At 35.6% G+C, this 17,742-nt stretch overlaps 1 protein-coding gene across 1 annotated transcript; it reads left to right on the plus strand.

The window, feature by feature from the left end:
* The first annotated feature begins 4,008 nt into the window (after positions 1-4,008).
* LOC131436001 (outer dynein arm-docking complex subunit 4) lies at positions 4,009-13,535 on the plus strand. Its single transcript, XM_058604360.1, has 6 exons — positions 4,009-4,965; positions 12,207-12,298; positions 12,362-12,522; positions 12,601-12,690; positions 12,748-12,901; positions 12,963-13,535. The coding sequence occupies exons 1-6, from the start codon at positions 4,688-4,690 to the stop codon at positions 13,334-13,336; spliced, it is 1,149 nt and encodes a 382-aa protein (XP_058460343.1). The 5' UTR covers positions 4,009-4,687; the 3' UTR covers positions 13,337-13,535.
* The last annotated feature ends 4,207 nt before the right edge of the window (positions 13,536-17,742 follow it).

The following is a 17,742-nucleotide window of genomic DNA, read 5'->3' on the forward strand; positions in this document are numbered from 1 at the left end:
AACAATTCTACAGGGTCCGGCACTCGAAGTGTAACCAACTTCAGACCGCTCGCGCAGCTGACGCACGGGCATCAGTTCTCTAGAAATTTGCTAAATGACAGTTCGGAGTTGTATTGTTTACAAGCGCAAGAAAGCATTTTGCCAAAAGTGAACGCGAAAAAAAAAATCTTGACTTGAGAGAGCGAAGGAGTTGCTTCGTTTGGCCGAAAGCGGTCAATTTCCGAACATTGTATTTTCTGACGAGAAAATTTTTCCAATTGAGCAATTCGTAAACTCTCAAAACGATAGGGTTTACATGACCGACCGTTCATACGAGAATTTGAGTCATCGATTGGCCACCAGGAGGCAACACCTGCAACAGATAATGGTTTGGGGCGCTGTAACCGCAGATAGGCGCTCTCCAATCGTTTTCATCGAGCCTGGCGTCAAGGTAAATGCGACATATTATCGGGAAAGTATTCTGGAGGTTGCTTTGTAGCCGTGGGCAGACAAACATTTCGGTGGCAGACCATGGACGTTTCAGCAGGACTCGGCACCGTCTCACAAAGCTCGAGTGAACCAAGAATGGCTGAAAAACAACGTTCCGAACTTCATCACGTCCACACAATGGCTCTCGAATTCACCAGATGCGAATCCAATGGATTATTCTCTTTGGGCCATTTTGGAGAGCAAAGTCCGAACTAAAAGATACATCAGTCTCGAGGCGCTGAAAAAAGTTATTGTCCGCGAGTGGGCCTAAATATCTGCAAGTCACATTCGGCAACTTGCGATTCGTTTTTTGACCGTCTCAAGGCCATAGTCAAGGCAAAAGGTGGTCATATCGAGCAAAAGTGAATTGATTCTGAATTTTGTATTATTTTTACACATTTTGTACTTTGAATTAAGTAAAAGTAATTTTCCAAACTGAATTTATGGCCTTTTTAATTGGTTACACTTCGAGTGCCGGACCCTGTACACTAACCCCATCCACTATACATTCCGATTCTTCCTTGTCATAGATTTGTAACAATTTGTGATGAAATTCCGATTTATTGTTAGCAAACTCACACCAGCCAGCATAGTCCAAATCATCATACCTATTTATAGTTTGTTCAATCATATCATTCCACGTAAAACCTGGACGACAGGACCTCAAGCGTGATGCCACTCGAATGGATGAGAGCTTGAACGCCTTTGTACATGGCCGAACCATCGCATTTGATACATGCTTACTTTTTTTGTAATCCGTCTTTTCTGTAAAAGTTGAGAGTTCAAAATAGTTTTTCATCGCGCTGTACGTTAATTTTTTGTAATAGGGCCTGGGGTCCTTTAGGAGATTGATAGTACCTATTAGCTCTCTCCGGACAGTACCAGCCTACATGCCGTGTGGAATCCGGCAGGGAAAAATGAACCAAGAATAGATCAACTGGGTTCCAGCTTCCATGTCGACAATTGCAGGAGTTTCGTTTTCCTTTCAGTTAGCAGATATTTTCAACGTTTCACTTTTGATTACTCTTTTTTACTAAATTATCTCTTCATTCAACCTATCAATTTCCGTCTAGCGTGAATTTTGGGATTACCAGAAGATGTACATTGAAGGAAGATTTACCAGTCCCAGGTCGAATCATCTAGAAATTCCCTATATAATTTCAGCTAATCCCGATCAGTAACGGAGTAGCAACCAGGGGTGGTCGCTCAAGCTCAAGCTCAAGCTCTTTCCGGCAATTTTCGGATCCCGACTCAAAAAAAGGAGTCCTCTTTTGACGCTATCAATGAAGCAATCCATTTCTCCAACTCTTCGAAGGATTGAAAATGTTGATCTGCCAGGCCGTGTGCCATCGAACGAATAGGTGAAAGTCAGAAGGGGTGACATCTGGGGAATACGGCGGGTGGGGCAAGACTTCCCATTTCAGCGTTTCCAGGTACTTTTTGACCACTTTAGCGACGTGAGGCCGAGTATTGTCGTGTTGGAGGATGACTTTGTCCTGTCGCTCTTGATATTGTAGCCGCTTTTCTTTTAGCGCGCGACTAAGGCGCATCAGTTGCGTGCCCAGGGCCTTGAGAAATTTTGAAATGGCTTGCTGACTCACTCCCAACGTTTCGGCAAGCTCTTCTTGGGTTTGGCACGAATCTTCATCAAGCAATGCTTCTAGTTGTTCATCTTTGAAGGTTTTTTCTCTTCCACCACCACGTTTGTCTTCGATATCGAAATCACCATTTATAAAACGTTGAAACCACTCCCGACACTTTCTTTTGCTCAGAGCAGCATCACCGTAAGTTTCTGAGAGCATTCGATGCGCTTCAGCTGCATTTTTTTTTAATTGTAACAGAAAAGTAAAACTTCCCGCAAATGGCGAGAATTGGGCACATAAACAGACATTTTCGAGCGTGAATAATACGAAAACAAGAACAACTGTCACTGAAACGGTGATGACAATTCGTTAGGCACTGTACACACTCACTTTAAAGGCATTATCATCTATATATTTTGAACAGCCTCATCCGGTACAGCCACCTATCGAAAACGGAGCCACTAATCGAAGCAAAGTTGTACACCTGATATTATGACGAATGACCATTAATGGTTAAAACCTGGGCGAAACAAAATAAAACCCCAAATATACCGCCCATGAAAATGTGGTTTCTTGGAACGAAATTCGATCTACTCACAAAAGTACAGTTCTTATTTTGATGAAGATTTTATTAATTTACATTAAATAACAACAGAAAATATTTCGCGTATGCTAAATCAAAGAATTGTTTATATGTAAACGACATCTAACAGTCAATCCAGCAAACTTCAACTACAACAGGGGATTGCATTTTCAAGTGAAGAGGTAATGTATGTAGCATTACATATAAGTTAAAGTATAACAAAAGAAAACAATTTCACTTGGAATGAAAACGAAGGGGGGGATTATTCCTTTTCGAATATAATCTAGGTCTCTCGTTAGTAGATGGTCGATTTCCAAAGTTCAACGTACGCATGATTTCCTCCTTAAATAGGCTACATACACCATTTGTTAACCACTTCGTCTTTGATAGAATGCTGGGAGGAGTTCTATTGCTTCGTCGGTGCCACTTCTGAAATATTTGTCCTTCAATATATTTGAAGTCAACCCGATGCCTTCAGTCTGATGTATGTATCCAACATCGTCTCAACACCACGCGTCCGCATTTCCAAATGCTTTTACCTTGTGTTGTTTTCGCATCTTAAATTTAAACAATATTTCGAATTCGTAGCTTGTCGTATTGAATTCATATCAAACACACTTACTTTCATCTCACCCTTTGGACCAAAACATGGTCTTAAAAGTCACTTAAATGGATGGTTTCAAATGGAAAAGGACATTTAGTACGGTAGGCCTAATCGAATGTTAAGAAAAACAAAACTCATCAGGCCAATTGTAGGAATTGCATTAAATTAGAATTCCATTTTCTAAATCACATCACAGTATTATGGTATGAAAGTGAGCCGAACAATGGGCATTGTTTTAAAGCACATATTCCATGATGACTTGTTAACTGTTATGGGTACTGCCATGAAGTCTTTTCAACAGAAGGAGTTTTAAATTGCCGTATTCTGCAATTCATGTTCTAATATAATGATTTAAGCTAAAAATCATCTAACAACCGCCTTTCCTCTCAATGGAGATTCATTATAAATGTTGATTTGCATTATATTTGATTTTTGATCCTATTTTTCGTTTCATTTCAGCGCAAACAAAAGAAAATAATGAGCAAACCGACAAAGAAGCGTCCCAACAGCGCAAAGCTCATCGTCGATGAAATTGAAGTGGCGGGCAAAAACCTTCGCGATGAAGCACTCAAATATATGAAGGTAAAGCTTTTCACTAGAGCTTCGGAAGCTTGCTTTAATACGAAAAATTACACATTTTATTCAATATATTCTATTTTATTTTCCTTACACGTATTGCAGGCTCGCAACTTTTCCAAAGCTTTGGGTCTTTATGATCAGGTATGCTTAGTATTCGATGTGTTTACAATCAGTAACTAAAACGGTATTGTCCATGGTATCCTTTGAAAATTCTTGTTTATTTCGCATATTTTGCATAGGAGTACAATAACGAAGGACACTTGTTGATAGTAGTCGATATCACCCATACCCGATCGGGTGGTTGGATAGCAAAACCAAACGCCTAGTTAATACATATATAGAGAGGGATCTGAGTGAAAATCATGCACTTCATGTTTTGAAAAAAAAAATCGGTTTCTGTTTCGAACGTAGCGTTCAATTCTATTTTAGTGAAAAGGGGTTCCATACATATGCGATAAAACACATTCATAGTATTTCTACATTTGGTTTACTACTGAAATATTTGCGTTATCCTTTTCCAGTGATAGTATACAATATCTAGAAAAAGTACCATTCATGACAAATCGATTATCAAGTGTTTGTTTCCATGACTCTGTATCACCAAAGGTGTATCGTTTCAACAGCTACGGTTTGGTGTTGGAATGGAAAGTCAATAAGATATACATACCCTTTCTCACTTGCTCTCATATAAGTATTCCATAGCACCTTCTAGATTTATTCCATTGATGCAGAAGTCAGTAACTTCTCAACACAATTCCTATTAGGAAGTTTTCCATTTAGAAGATTTATCAGTCGAAAAGTGTGTCATCAGTGAAACGCATTAATATTGTTAAGGTCAAGAAACGGCCAAACTTTTCATATCGTGTCAGAATGAGTAAAACAGCAGTGGGAATTTTGGGCGGTGACGATGAGCTCCTACAGAGCTTCGTCCGCGTGGGACTCCAATCTGAAGGGGACGACGGTCAGCAGATACAAAGTCTTATTTCAGCTGGAGGCAGTGGCAGTGGTGGTGGTAGTGGTAGTTCCGGTACACCTGGTACTACCGAGTCCCATCGGATGAGCCACCCGAAAATCGAGACACATTTAGTGCGACAGCACTCTGACCATATGTCGGATTTTAGTGATAAAAATGCTACCCGAAAGTACAGGTAATCAACGCTATATGTGTGCAAAATTGTATTGAAGGAGTTGTTCAAAAAGTGTAGAATTAATTGTTTTCAAAAATATTTTTCTCGACCAGGTTTCTAAGATCGTCGTTCAATAGACGATCATAGTTAACATACAATCAGACATAACACTCACAACTAACAACTAACTCATGCATCTTCCCAGTTGTCTTACCAGTCTTCTTGAAGACCCTCTTCACGACGTTCGATGGGTCGAAGCTGACGGCAATTTGGCCGACGCTAAATCCGACCAAAACAGTGGAGGTATACTATGCTTCTTATATAAAGGCAGCAATCTTTTCTGGAGACACTCAGATCGATAGATTTCTGCATTTATAGTTTCGGTAGTGTAAAAAATGGTTGACTTCAAACCACAGGAACATATTGCTTGCCATACCAGTACCTTTCGATCGAATTTCTTCACTTGAATCGACCTGTCCGTATCACTCACATCCTCCCCAACGACGACAGTAAAGTATTGTGGACCTGTAAGGGTTTTTGAGTCCTCTTTTACATAAGTCTCATCGTCCATCAAAACGCATGCATCCGGACACTGCAAAAGACTCGAATACAATTTCCGGGCCTTAGTTGCTGCTCGCTTCTTCTGTTCTACACTTTGTTTCTAGATTTTCTGCTTCTTGTAAGTCTTCCGGTGATTTCGCCTCTTGATACGCTGGATCATTCCGACACTCGTTCCTGCTTTTTTGGCGAAATCACGTATTGACATTGATTTGTTCTTCACGATTAGAGATACCACTTTCAGGTCCAGTTTCGGGTTGGAAGAACTGGGTTTTCTTCTTCTTCCTTGTAGCTCATAAAAGGATAGTGTTCCCCAAACTTATTAATGATAGTTTTAACAAAGATAAACTCAAGATGGAGTAGTCTGCGATTTCTTATGTATCATTTGAATAGGACCCCTCGATGAGCTCGGTTCACTGTCAGTTTCAGTATTTTGAAGCAAAACAACAAGCGTCTGATCGCTAGATGCGCTGTAGCTATGACAATGATTGTTTATGTTTGGAAAAATATCAAATTACAGTATGAACGATATTGAATAATTTTGCCTTATATCCAGTGGTTCTTGCAATAAAAAAGTAAAAACTACTTAGAACCATTCTGTAGAATTTATTTAGTTTGTTGATGCCTATGAAGTCAGTTGTGGCAAGAAATCATTATGTGCTGAATGTAAATATATGTTTAATGTAAATATATGTTTTCCTAACATGTATTGTTTCCATGGCATTTTGTCGGAACTAGTCGACGCTTATTAACGGAGGGTCAATAAAATTACATTATTACTGAAGCAACTGGTTCACGATTACTGACCCAACATTTTTCAAAGAATCGTATGGGACATTGTAATCTTGAGTTTATCTTTGGTTTTAACACTGACATGATGAATTCCAAACCGCTTCGCCAATTTTCGCATAGTAATACCCTTCTCACTTAGCCATGTGTCCAAGACCTAAATTTTCACTTCCTTTTCAATACGCGTCATTTTGAAAACGCATAATTTCAACCGCACAAACAAGCAAACAAACGAAAACTGACAGCCAAACGCGCAGCATGCTGTGATCTGAGCATATAAAACCATCACAAATACATGCGTATAACACAAATGTATGTGGATAGCTTATTTTCGATACACTACTTATTTAGCAGTTAAGTTGTCAACAATAACCCTACCCTATGATTGCTTTTGAAAGTTCGATAATTATTTTCAGGCAAGTCAGAAAAAGAATAATAGTAGTAGTAATAAAGTTCATAAGTAAGTTATGAGATGTTCAAATTACACACCTTCAACCGATTCTCGAAATGCCGAATTAGATCGGCAACACGAAATTGAACTGATTGTAATCTATACACTCTTTTTCGGAATTCGTTAAAGTAATATTTTCATATATCAATGTTTTTCTTTGCCAAAGTTCGGCATAATATATTACTGAACTTGTGATTAAACAACAAATATACAAATAGCTGTGTCATGTCCCCCTAAACCTGACGATTTTGCATAGCATTTCTCGTGGTGCAGAAAAATTGGGTGAAGGAAACGATTTCGATTACGGTAATCTATATTTCATTAATTATTGAATGATTTATTGAATTATTATTATTGATATTTCGATTTAACCGATTTCTGATATATCACCAAATAGTCAAACATCTCGGCGAAATGCATGAATATCGGATAATTTTGTTTTCTTTTTTTTCAAAAACGTCTGAGATCTCGGAAATTTATCATTCGTATGAAACTGAAAATATTGTCAGTCAGATTTAAAATATCATGATCCAAAAATTATAGTGTGTACTTTCAAATATCTTTTTATTTCCGGCAAAGAAGCACTAAAAACTAATGTTTTTAGTCGTGATGTAGCGAAAAAAAAATCAGTCGCAGTTGTCTTTTCTATATTGGCAGGTATAAATACGATGTTGTATTGGAGAAAAAGACATAAAACTTGGAAAAAATTAGAGGGTTGTATTCAAGACACTACCGAGCACAATAGCAAATTTTGTTCATATTGTAACTTGATGTTATTAACACATGAATGAACATTGTCATAGTTACAACGCGTGTAGCCATCAGACGCTTATTGTTTTGAAGCAAATAATAATTAAACTGAAACTGGCGATTAACCAAATTCTACGAGGATTCCTATTCAAACGATATATGTAAAATCGCAGCTAAGCTTACCTTGAGTTTATCTTTGATACTATATGATATTGCATCTAATTGTACTATGTATATGTGAGCCTGTGGAACTCATTTATACTACTAAACCGAGGAGGCCGCTTTTAGATAAGTTTCAGAACTTTATTTTGAATCTTTTGAAGCGTTTAATTCCTGGTGGGACAACAACTTGTTCAGTCACATTGCCACGTTTTGTTCGTGTGGGAATGGAGATTTAAGTATGCAAACCGATCCGTTGACAATTCAAACCAATTTTTCAATTCTATGCAATTGAAATATTCAAATGACATTATCTCATAAGTTTAAGTTAAATGTTTTCGAATCGATTGATTGTTGAATTATATAAATCCATCAACAAATGACGATTATAACCATAGTATGCTATTGAAATACTGAAACGACGTTGCCATATATGTTTAAGTTGAAATTTTCCGAATCGATTGGTTGTTAAATTATATAAATCCATCAATAAATGACTGAGTTATTAACGTTCAAAATTATGACGAAAAAAGGCGGGTGGGTAATGTCAGAGACATAAATGGATTTCGTGAATACGAAAACAACTGACATGTTCATTAATACTTCCGAATATCAATTGTATAAATTATGCAAGCATTCCCCTTTTCTCTCTTTTTTCGCAAAAACAAAGAAGGCTTCACTTGATCTCGATTACTGTGAATTTCACACAGCGAAAAGTGCATAAATCTAACCAAACTGTTCTAGATTTGCACTAAACTGAGGATATTTACCTTCGATTTGCGAGCAAGAAATCCTATTAGTTCTTTAGAAAACTTTTAGAGTAATTAGAACGGCTGATTTTGTGTGATGCTGTCCACCGTTGTCCTCTTTTCGTTGTTTTTTCACCAATGCAAACAACTGGCAGCTGTGACGTAATCGCTCTTGTCGGAAGCGAAACTAGCTTTGCAAACGACACACAATACATCTGCTAGCAGTGGCGATAGAATCCAAATTGATCCAATTTTTGTTAAGAGGTTTCTTTTTAAGTGATTTCGTTTGTAGCTTTTTCATTAATGGGCGGTCCTGACGGCTATAAAAATAGTCGCATACAGAATTTTAATGTAGATTATTTCATTTTGAATTTACATTTCATTGAAAGAAACTATTAGGATGCTGTACCTGTCTTTCAGAAGGACCATATTGTGGAACTCACTACGATATTAAGCACTGTTCGGAACATTTTTCTCGAACGATTTGTTGTACAGCAGCAGATATTTTGTTCTCTTCCTCAGAACGCGTTCTGATTGGCTGGTGTTAACATGGGTCAAATGAGACAGGTTTTTCAATAGTATACTATTGAAATACTTCAATGCTGTTGCTATACACGTTTAAGTTGAAAAATTCAATTGGTAGTTAGATTATATAAATTCTTTCACAGATCACTGAGCTATGAGCTTTCAAAATACGAGAAAGGCAAACGCGCCTTATGAATTATCCTTTCCAAAAACTCGTTTATACCAAACATTTCAGGAAAGTTTAGTTTTGAATTATTTGAGATTATGTCACACAACTGAAAATTTTATCATAAAATTGTGATCATATTTCCGATGGCATGTAGCAAAAATTATGTTGATTCGTTAGATATTCACGATCGTAAACTTATCACTCTCTCAGAGGGTAAATTTTGAAAAAGCGCCCCATAGTAAAGTAAGTCGTATTCACGATAAAAGGTTACGCGGCTATTTTTGAAACTTTTAATTGGCACCCGGCCCCGTATAGCGAAGAGTAAGGCATTTTTAATGCCAAAAGACATAAACTTCTCTTTGAAAATTTTTCTTCGCCTTCGCGAAATCGACTCTCTCACTGAAAACTTTGAGCACTCGGAAAACAAAAACCGAATACAAGAAGTACACCGGACGGCGTAGCCCGGAAGGTTGAAAGATACAAAAAACATCATTTGGCATATACAATTAGAGTGCAACATTCGAAACTCACTGTTTCGCGTAAAAACATTATTACGCACAGTCGCTTCAAATGCGCACAAATTCTTAATAAATACACTTTCCACTAAGAGTTTACGTCATTTTTACATATCGGTTTAAACATTTATATATGGATATATCGATTTATATATGGATATATGCAAAACAATATGCAAGCAGTGTCAACAAGACTGTCTTTTTAGCTTTTTAAAGTATTGTTTTGCTTTGACACTTCTCACGAGTTTTTGGCTAAAAACTTGTTAATAAAACCAATAACATTTTTGTTTTCTTTGCGCTGTCCTTCAGCAATGATGGTGATAAATAAATAGAAACAAATTTTCTTGTTTTAATAACATAATTTGTTGTCAATGAGAATTTCGTGTTGGATTGAAATATTGCTGGTTTGTGTCCATAATATTCGCCAACTAAACACATTCTCTAAAAATAAGAGTTTTTTTCAGCAAAGTAAATTCTCAATTTTAACTAATTTCATAGTTATTTTGGAAATTTTGTTGTTAAAATCAACTAATTCAAAAACAGTAATTTCAGTCGTTCCGTGATAGTTTTGAAAATATCGAATTTAGGGACTTTATGGTTCCTAATTGGATAATATAGCTAAAAGTAATCGAATGTTTCGAAACACCACCAGGCCAAGCAGAAGCTACCGAGCTGTCGGACTTACAAAAAATTTGACGGGCCGTATTACGAACGACGACTACTGAAGATTCATATGATTTGATCATGATGGGATTACGAAAAACAAAAATTTGTCAAACCAATCGTCAATCACTCCAATGTCCTTATATTGCAACCCAAGTTGCAAACATTGTTCTTGTATTGGATCTCTCAACTCTTCCCGCAACGATTGTGTGATTGGAAAAGCGCACTTTGCTTGTATGATGTGCATCAACTTTCTTGTTTGACATGTTTCATAGCAGTAATATTTGTTGAGAGAAAACTGGAAATGAATCAGTTTAAAAGAACATATTGTTTTAGAGTTGGTTTCACAAGCAATAATATGAATGATTTTCGCATTTGTAACAAAAACACGTGGAATCACTTGTCTAACATATCAAACAAAAATAACCGTACTGTAGCAATTCCTATCGTTCGCTTGATTAACGTATACAACATAATAAAATCTGTAGTTCCTTCTATGGGATTTCCATTTCGTATGTAATAATCATACGAATTGCTAGGGCTATGAACCGAGCGCCTAAAGCAAACAACTGTGTCGACGGTGCGAAAAACTCGGAGAGGAATATCGGTTGCAACCAAATGGATTTTATGCCGGATCCGGCATTCCAATACATGCACACGCCGGCAGCTCAGTCATCGCCGATGATGAAAAAACGTCCCGGATAGTCCCGGATAGTGTGAATAGACTTTTAGCGTTCCTGAAGTAGGTAACCAATTCTCACGCTAAAAGTTGTTGTAGATGATTTTTAAATTCTAACAGTTGGTACAATTTTAGGTCATCTGAGAATATTTGTTAGCTTTTGATCATCAACCAAACTAAAAATTGAAAAAGTGGATGATTTGTCGCAAATGAAAAATATGACCACCACACTATGTTTACAGTTTACTACAGCAACTCGCTCCTAAAAAGGGACGATAACTTACGGAGCATTTAAAAGCGAGTTTTAGCATCAAGTGACGATTCATTCTGAAATTGCAAACAAGATTTAATAGATTATATTTGTCTGCATGGTTTTAACATAGTATAATTTCGATCGAGACATTTTGATTATCTCAGACATGTTGAAATGAAGATTATTCGCGTAAAGTGGGTTAATATAAAAAATGAGAATGATTATATAATCACATAAAAGATATGTTTCATTGTGTTTTTTTTTAAATAATTTTTACAAATTTTGCCAGTAAGGAATTACCAGCAATAATGTAAACAACAATTTATCTATTATGAGTTTGATAGACCTTCCGAAAGAAATGCTCAACCGTCGACAATTAATGCGTTTGTGCCACTTGTGCTACTGCCTAGATATAGCACCTTCGTATTTCTATCTGTTTCGAGCACTGACGTATGACCTTGCTGTGCAATGGTTCACGTCATACGAAAAAATGAAATTGTTTCGTGAATTGAATCGATATCATGAAATTGTTTTGAAAAGAGAATCAGAGAATTTTCCGAATGGTTAACGAGAATTATAGTAGTACTTTGAATGAATTCGGTGTACCAATTTCTTATAATAATATCATGATTTCTGAAATAAAATTGGTATTACATTTCTGTAGTGGAATTTGACCAGACCAACAACAGATTTCGCAGCCGATTCACAGTGTACAGAACCATTGCATGCCGATTCTACTGACACTACGTCAGCCAACTGGTCGTATTTCAGCGGAAAGCACATGTTAATACATGATACGAAAAAAATTCAAAACATTCTCGGTAACCGGCTACCCAGAATCAATGTCCCACATTCTCAGCGTTAACGGAGCGTTACGACAAATTGCCATTAATGTTATTCGCTTCGGTGGTAGAAACACCGGCTTTAAAAGTTTTCTTTAAAAAATACTTTTGCAATTGAAAGTATTTGAGAAATGTAAAATTTAATCCTATTTTATTTTAGAAATCTATTTAACGAACCTATAGATCTGAAAAAACGCCGGTACTTCGACGAGGTATACACGGATAAGGATCGTGCAGCTGCTGTTAGCATCGGTAATTATTATATCACGACAAAATTAATCATTATGAAATTGATATTTAATCTTATCTACGCAGGAAGCTATGACATAAAACAGAATCTCCTCAACAAACGTCGTGCTGAGAGACATGAAGCTTTGCAGTTACCAGAACAGGCGGATCCAGGTGCTATACTGGCACTTGGAATGCGTGAGATTAAAAACAGAAACCTGGACAATGCCGTTCATTTTCTTTCCAAGGCACTATTATTTAATTGACTAGATTGCTTAGATTTAACCTATTATATGATATGATGTTACTTTTTTATTCTTACATAGGCTTTGGATATGAACAACAATGACCAAAGTGCGTTGGTAGCTAGAAGCAAATGCTACCTTCAGCTTGGTGAACCTGCTAAAGCTCTACAAGTATTGTTTATAAAATTCTCGTTTCTCCAATCTAATATTAGATGGTATTGGTTGCAGGATGCAGAAACAGCATTACTTTTGGATAAAACTAATATAAGAGCTATTTATCAGAAAGCCGAAGCCTTGTATTATTTGGGTCAATTCGAGCATAGCTTGATGTTTTTTCATCGTGGATTGAGATTACGTCCTGAACTTGCAAGTTTTCGATTAGGTAGGTTGGTTTGGTGCAGTCGCTTCATTTCTTATTTTATCATAAATTCTGTTATTCCTAGGCGTTCAAAAGACACAGGAAGCAATTGAAAACACCATTGGGAGTAATACTAAAAACATACCACAGAAAAAAATGCCCAAAGTAGACAAGCCGAAAACTGCAAAGAAAGCTCCACTTACGAGAGAAGAGATGGACAAAAGAGCCGCTCGGCGTTTACTAGGTGATCTCTACGTTGATAAGGAATACTTGGAAAATCTTCTCAAACATCCGGATCTTAAAAAAGCTGATACTAATACCGAAGGAGTTTCTGAATTTGTCAAAGATGCAATTAATTTTCTAAACAACAGACAAGAGTTCTGGCGTCAACAGAAACCTTGCACTAGTTTGAATGCCAAGAAAATAGATGGACATAACGGTGGATTACCGAGATGGTGAGAATCTAATATTGAATCCAACTTAATTGAGGAACGATCATGTTTCTTAGTACCAGAATAAAGTTTATTTACTAATGCACGCAGTAAAACAAAGAATTTATTAGCTTTTAACTATAATTCAGAAAAATCAATAATTCAAATTTTCCAGAAGCTTGTAGGATGCATTTAGAAATGTTGAATACATTGAATAATTTACTAAATCTTTCAAACTTAGTTTCTTTTCAGTCTCTAAGTGATTTGAAAAATTGTTATTCCAAAATTTAACGACTTGAAAAAAACTTTTTTGGTGTTGTTTTTGCGCAGGATATACATGATGATGAAAAACTCATAAAAAATCGAATAACTTCTAAAATCAATATGAAAATATCAGCGTAAAATCCCCATAAAAGTAGCACAAAATTCCGGACAATGCTGACGAGTTTATTTTTGTTAATATTGAGACATTAAGATTTGTTTCATCCAATGTTCAACATCCATCGGTATCGAAAGCTTATTGTTTAATCGACACTGATGTCGATAAAATTGCATTACCCCAGAATCATAATGCGATGAAAAACGTACAGTACTGTTACCACAGAAAACAGATATTTAAGTAGAGATCTCAACGTATGTAAAAAAATTAACGGTCGTTTGGCATAGTGATCACTAAGTAGTAATTCGCCTATAGAGACGGTTTGAGGAGCCCGGCAATAAAATGGGTCTCCGAGGCTCCGTTCGAAAGTCGGGTTTTCCAGCAATTTTATCATTTCTATAACGGAAGGCAAAAATATTATAGTTCCTGTATTTTTTGTTTCAAGCGATTATTAAAATATCAAATACTGACGCGAATTTATGCAGCATTGGGTTTTGTGTTGAAATAAAAACGAGTTGGATACAATAAAATGGGTATTGTAAGAAATAGTTTCAAAAGTTTCACTATTCATGTACCATTTAATTCCACTATTTCACTGTCACGTTCTTACATTTTCACAAAGTCACTATACTTTAATGAAGCATAACAAACGTTACAATACAGATACGCGTATTTCGGAATGTTATTTACATCTTTCTTCAGTGTATCAGTTTTATAAGTTTGTTTGAAAGAATGCTGTAATGCTGCTCCTTTTATGTCTTATTGTCAGCGGGTAAAAACGGGAAGAAACAGGTAGTAACAAACGGGTAGGACGGTAGTTTGATTGTCAGCGGAGGGTAACAAACTGAAGAAGTGGGAGATTAAGAGATTAAGTATTTCCTAAATCTATTTGTATCTTATGTGTCGGTAATAACTTGAATAGCCAGAAATCGTTAGCAAGTTGGTCAATACATGTACATATAACCTCATGTTAGTCATTCATAATTACTCATGATTTATAGCTCTAGTGTAAGAGTAATCACTAACAATACCGATTGAATTAGCATATATTCAAAGTGTGAAGGATTCAAAAATCCATTACGTCCAGTCTTATTTACAAGTTAACATATCGAGAGATAAGCCCACTGCGCTCAATCACTGAAAAAAGTTCTGGTTTCTATGTGTCGATTTTTCTTGGTATGCTTTATGCGACGGTTCGTTCAACTGAAGAGGATAAAATTTTGCGCGCATTTTATGACGCTACATTTCACCTTATGAACGACGGACGGACACTACGGATTTATACTGATTTTACTTCCTCTACCACCATTTCGATACCAGATGGAATACGAAGATTCGGTGCGCATGATCTGACAACACTGGTCTAAAGTGAAAGTCAAGTTCCGCATGGGAATGTATTACCCACACTGTTAGCAAAGGATACATCCGTAATCCAAAGCCGTAAACTTCACTTTAGGTAGTTTTTTTTCTCATTTCGCTGTGAATAAAAGCAAACGAACTATCAGTGAAATATACTTAGAACAATTGCGTTTTTTAACAGGTTTTAAACTCCTTGCAGATTCATTTAGTAAACGCATCAAATATCTATTATACATCCAGAGATGCCATTTATACAGATTTATCTGTATTATACAGATTTTCACATGCGCATACAGATTTAATACAGAGTACAGATTTCTTAAATTTAATGCAGATTTATACAGATTTCACCAAAAGTATTGAACAAAAAAAAAACTTTTCGGTTTGAGCTATCTATTAGTATTTGATTGCAGTGACGAGATATTTGATGATGAACACTGAAATACATTTATATTATAATTTATAACCAATTTGAACTTCCAGTCAAGCAAGTCGTGGCATCATGAAACATCTTTGACGGTTGTATTATCAGGAATCAGAACAAATTAGCTCAAATGGCACGTTCCCCTTGATATTTGGAGATTTGTGCCTTAAAACATCTGAAACATCTTTGCCAGACTGACAGTTGTATTACCTGACTTAACGTTGCATATTGGGTTTTGAAAATTCATCTCAAACTATGAAGTGAACATTTTCAAACTAGATAAGTATATGGAATCATAATTCAATTGTTGTTGAACTATTAAATTTCGTCGTTGAATATTCTTGTGAGTACCGCAATGACTTACGAAGATATGAAATTGAATCTACCATTCTATAATCGCAATCTGTTGGAATAACATCTTTTAACATAATTGTATTGTAGAAATTTCACTGTATTAGCAAATACAGATAAATACAGATAAAAACAAAACAGAGCAAAACAGATTTTCTTTGAAAATATCTGGCATCTCTGCATACATCAATCAGCCCCAAGTAACGCACAATTTAAAGAACGATACACTGAAAGAATTTATCGGCCACAAGTTGAATGGTTTTTGCTTCATCCGATCCCCATAACAATTTTCAGATGGTTTTAATAAGTCGGCCATTCAATTTCCCTTCTGTCAAAAACAAATTGATTTGTATGAATATCATTGAAAATTTATGTGAAGCACATACACTTATAAATTGAATGAATCCAAAATGTAGATGATTTTCGTTTCAAAATTAATCATCACAGCAGCCATATAGAAAATACTATTCATTTTTTAGTGCGTATGATGTTCGTACATATAATCGCATACCATAAACCGAATGAATTTAATCTACACCAATCGTCGGATGATATTAAGGAGGTTTTTATGTAGTTTTATGTATTACGGAGTCCTTATAATGTGGATGATATTAAGAAGAAATAATATTGAAATTATACAGCTGGAAATGAAAATAAATTAAAATGCAAATGACCTACAATTGAAAAAAGTTTAAAATATTCTCCACTTCCATTTTAAAACATTTCTATGACAGTTGAATTTTTTTACTATTGCATTGGAGTTCAATGAGTATGAATAAGAACTGGTCAAAGTGTCAAAAAGGTATCACAGTATATGGATATTTTTCAAAATCGAGGAACTGATATGTAAGTGCTCCTAACAAAGGTGGAAATGATCAGATTTGATAAGCAAAATATAACGAAGAATGTTCCACACACTTTCGTCAACTAAGATGTTGGAACGGATTTTGGCGTATACTATAGTTTACAAAAATTGATAAGATTATTCGCAAGAGTGTTTTAGGCTGGAACCGCAGGATGCCTAATAAAACTATGAAATATTGTACGAATAATTAAGTTTGGGCAATTTCAATTTATTTTATTGAAATAGTAATAAAGTCATAAAAAAGTTAATTTAATGAATAGAATTGGTTGAAGCTGCAATTTGTTTTCCTTTAATGGATTTAGATTTTTTTAAAAACATTTTCACTGAATTAATAAAAACAATAACATTGAAAAAAGAAGATACAAAAAACACTGAAGATAAAAATCATTTATTTAACAAAAATAAAAATATATTTGTTCAAATTTAAATTTGGTTTATTTTCGCATACGTGGTATTATAATTATAATTAATATATTTCAAACCGATCAGCACTATCACCCGATTCATATGGAAGGTTTTGCTTCTAACCATTACGACGGCACTTTTTTCATGTTTTGATCTGCTTTTTGAAGTTGGTCGTATTTTTGTTGTTGATAAAACGGTTCATAATAATCGAATGATTTGTTGCCAAATTTATGTAAATCCACTTACACTGATTACACCAGAAATTACCGAGCGTGCTATTTTTCTTTGAAATAAATTCCGAACTGCAAAACATGTCGCAACATTTGTCGTATGTATGCGGATCAAAGATAGTTTCTTCTGGCTTCTTGCCCTTGACTAAAATAACTGAAAGACAATTGGTTGAATAGTTGATAATGTCTCAAGAAACTTACCTTCCCACTCCATGGGAGAAGAAATAATATATTTAGTGAGGCACTCTGCTTTAGTTTTAAGGTGCCGAGAGCAAGGTTTTCACATATACCACTTAGACACCTGAGACAATGTTGCAGAGAAACCATAAGATTTATTGTTACATATTCATTGAAACTTTTCCATTTATCATAAGTAGACATTTCAATATTCTGTATAAACTATGCTGGAGTCGGTTGAGTT

Source organism: Malaya genurostris, chromosome 3 (assembly GCF_030247185.1).
Source record: "Malaya genurostris strain Urasoe2022 chromosome 3, Malgen_1.1, whole genome shotgun sequence".
Taxonomy (NCBI): Eukaryota; Metazoa; Arthropoda; class Insecta; order Diptera; family Culicidae; genus Malaya; species Malaya genurostris.